The 3,253-nt window shown below is 46.4% G+C and overlaps 1 protein-coding gene across 1 annotated transcript in view; it reads left to right on the top strand.

The window, feature by feature from the left end:
• The first annotated feature begins 1,153 nt into the window (after positions 1 to 1,153).
• Positions 1,154 to 3,253, top strand: part of LOC125485382 (adenosine deaminase 2-like) — an 11,832-nt gene continuing 9,732 nt past the window's right edge. Inside the window, exon 1 of the mRNA XM_048607895.1 lies at positions 1,154 to 1,202. Coding sequence (XP_048463852.1) covers positions 1,154 to 1,202 — 49 coding nt within the window. The remainder of the gene's footprint in view (positions 1,203 to 3,253) is intronic.

Raw genomic sequence — 3,253 nt, 5'->3', positions numbered from 1 at the left:
TACACGATCAGGTTTGACAGAATTCTTCCTTCAGTGTCGAGGAAGAGCTGTTCCTATACAGTTTAACTTAAGGGCAAGTCAGAAGAAATGAATGTTTTCAAAAAAAGGCAATTTAATAAGTCAGATGCATGAAAAATACCTTATGGAATAGTTTGATGAAATAGTTTGAGTCATTGCTGTAGTTTGCATGCGAACGCAATGAAACCACTGAAAGAGATTGAAGGATCCTCCCCATTATTAACCCACCTGATATCAAACTATCATCCACAAACTGAGATCACTCCTACACCACAGTATGACTTACAGTTTACTATGTTTTCTCAATGTTTCTATGTGAAACATGAAATGTGCCACTGTTTGAGAAATAGAAACAGAAACCAATTATCAAACCTGTTGCGGGCATTATAAAAATCAGAAAAGAAAAGTCCAGTGGAACAAACATAAGCTACCACGAAATAAGTTGGAGTTTTCACTTTTATAGTGGGGTCAAAGATATAAATTACATTTGTCCCTCTGGTACTTACACAACAGAAATGGTTAGCAGAAACTAAAAGTAGTTTTAACTTGTGGTGATAGTTTGGAGCAGGACATAATAAGTGTATGTAAAAAAAAGGCAGGACATTAATCCTGGGTGACTTTGATCTTCACGTAGATTGCACAAGTCAAATTGGCTGAGCTAGCCAGGCAGAATAATTCGTCAAGTGTGTTCAGGACAATTTCCCGAAACTATGGGAGGAATTGTACTTTTCTTGGCTAAGTGTGAGTTCTGTTGGATTTGGTGGACATGATGTGGAGATGCCAGTGTTGGATTGGGGTGGACAAGGTCAGGAGTTACATGACATTAAGTTATAGTCCAACAGGTTTATTCGAAATCAGAAGTTTTCAGAGTGCTGGGGCCAGTATTCCAAAAGCTTGATTTCAAACATACCTGTTGCTGTATAAACTGGCATCATGTAACTTCTGGGTTTGATGGAGTGAAACTTGCTGTGAGGCTGGGCGAGTTTTCTTGCCATATCTTACCAAACTTGCTGCTTTAATTGCCGTTGAGACCCAGTGGTGAGTATCACATTGTCTCTCTGTCCCATCTTACCAAGCACCATGCCTGGAAGAACACGCTACTCAATAGAAAGCCACCATAAGACCAGCATCGATTATGGGTGCACCAGCTTCAAAAGGCCCCAGTGCAATGTCCCCGCAACCGAGTAAGTACCACTTCTAGTGGCCCTGACATACTGCCATTTGCCAACTGCATCTAGGCCTCCTGCCTTTTGTGTCTTACAGTTGCAGCTGGTGTGCAAGAATATAAGCCGAGAGGCCAACATCTCCCCAGAACATCTCCTCAAAATCAGAGGAAGAGACCACGCGCAGCCTGGAGGAGGCATCGGCAAGGCTGCCCACTGGACAAGGGACACTGAAACATGGGTGGGCCTGAAAGGCAAAGGGAGTGTGGGATGGGTGGCTGCTGAGGACTTCACACTGCTCAGTTGGGTGGAGGGAGAAATGCCCCAGGCCACTGAAACTCAGAGAACTGCCATTGACAGGCACCTTCTCAGCCCATGGCTGGGGAAGACTCTGTTGTCCTGGTGATGAGGGCCTTCATGGATGTGTTCAGAGATGATGAGGATTGGCAGGCCTACAGGACATTGGAGTGATACAGTCAGTCCAGCAACTATCTGGATCCGTAGAAAGGTTGGCAGCTGCAGTGTGAGGTGATGCCAGAAAGTCACATGCATTGTACTCATTCACACATTCGTCCTCAGGACCAAAAGCCAGGCTGAGAGGAGGAGCCTTGACCACATATCCATGAATACAGTGAGTGCCAGGAGGAGGAACTACACACAAGTCCCTCAGCAATGCATGCTCAGGAGACTGCAGAGGTGGCTGGACCCTCCACCTTCATACTGCCTGCCTCCCCACCCATCCATGGAGCTTCAGGCTGGGAAGGGTTAGCTTGCCTCAGGTGGGAAAACTCTTGACATGTCGGGCCTGTCCAGGCAAAAATATCACCATGGTTGTTCTGCTATATTTTCAAGACCAATGGAATCCACTAGGGACCAGGCTGCCTCCACTCCATCTGCAAATGTGAGGCACAGCAGGAGGGATGGGATTTGAAAGGTTTTGTGAGGGCATGTGGGGCCCATGGCTTCCATTTCCGTATATTGTTAGAGTCTGTGATCATTTGTGTGGTTGTCCATGTCTGAGGGTAAGGCTACATTGCAGCCTGTAGTTTCCCTCCTTGGTCCCTAAAGCTGTTCTATGGGACGGGGATACAATGAGCACCAGGGAGTAAACAGCTTGCATGCTGTGATGTCAACATCTCATGGGTGCAGCGCTAACATTCTACCCCTGGGAAACACCAGTGACCAGCTGTAGTTGTAGTCTCCTCCCTCATACTCCAGCTCACTGACACCTCCCATTGCAAATGCATTCACGGCCATTCTCATTTCTCAATGTCCACATGCATCAAGATAGAAATGATACTGAGCAATCCTCTGTCACTGGTTTTCAGCTTCAGTGTTAACATGTAATTGTGCCCCCAAACCCTATCCCCCTAGGTGCCCCATCCCTCAATCCCAGGGGTTTCATAGTTCCCCAGGTCATCACCCAAACCATGTAAATACGCCTACACCTGCCTCACTTCCCACCCTCCAACCCCCACCTCCCTTCCTCTTTAATCTCTGTGAACAAAAGGGTCCAGAGGAACAATTTTTTCGCACAGAAGGTTGTGAGTGTCTGGAACAGGCTACCAGAAGTAATGGTGGAAGCAAGTACAATTTAGTCATTTAAGAAACATTTAGACAGATACATGGATGGAATAGGTATAGAGGGATCTGGAACAAACACAGGCAAATGGGACTAGATTAAATGTGCGAACTGGGCGGCATGGGCAAGTTGGGCCAAGGGATCTGTTTCCTCACTGTACACCTCTATGACTCTATAATAGTGGCAGAGAGATGACTGCGGACCAGCTGGCCAGCCCCCGCTGACACCTGCCCCTATGCTCTGGCCCCTATGGAGACAAATGGCTGTTTGTGACATACTCCCTGGAGTCCAAAGGCACACATTGAGACTACTAAGCCACCCCAACCAGACACCTGTCCATTTCTTATCTGGGAGGCTGCAATTGAAGGCAAGCTTCTTTAAATAAATTTTAAAAACTTGGTAGAGGGCAAAGTGAACATAGGATCCTTAAAAAGCAAGGCTGGAAAAACAATAAAACCTGTTCTGAGGAAAGGTGACTGGACCTGAAACA

The sequence above is a fragment of the Rhincodon typus genome, chromosome 18, assembly GCF_021869965.1.
Source record: "Rhincodon typus isolate 14 chromosome 18, sRhiTyp1.1, whole genome shotgun sequence".
In the NCBI taxonomy this organism is placed as follows: Eukaryota; Metazoa; Chordata; class Chondrichthyes; order Orectolobiformes; family Rhincodontidae; genus Rhincodon; species Rhincodon typus.
This window is presented reverse-complemented; position numbering and strand designations above follow the sequence as displayed.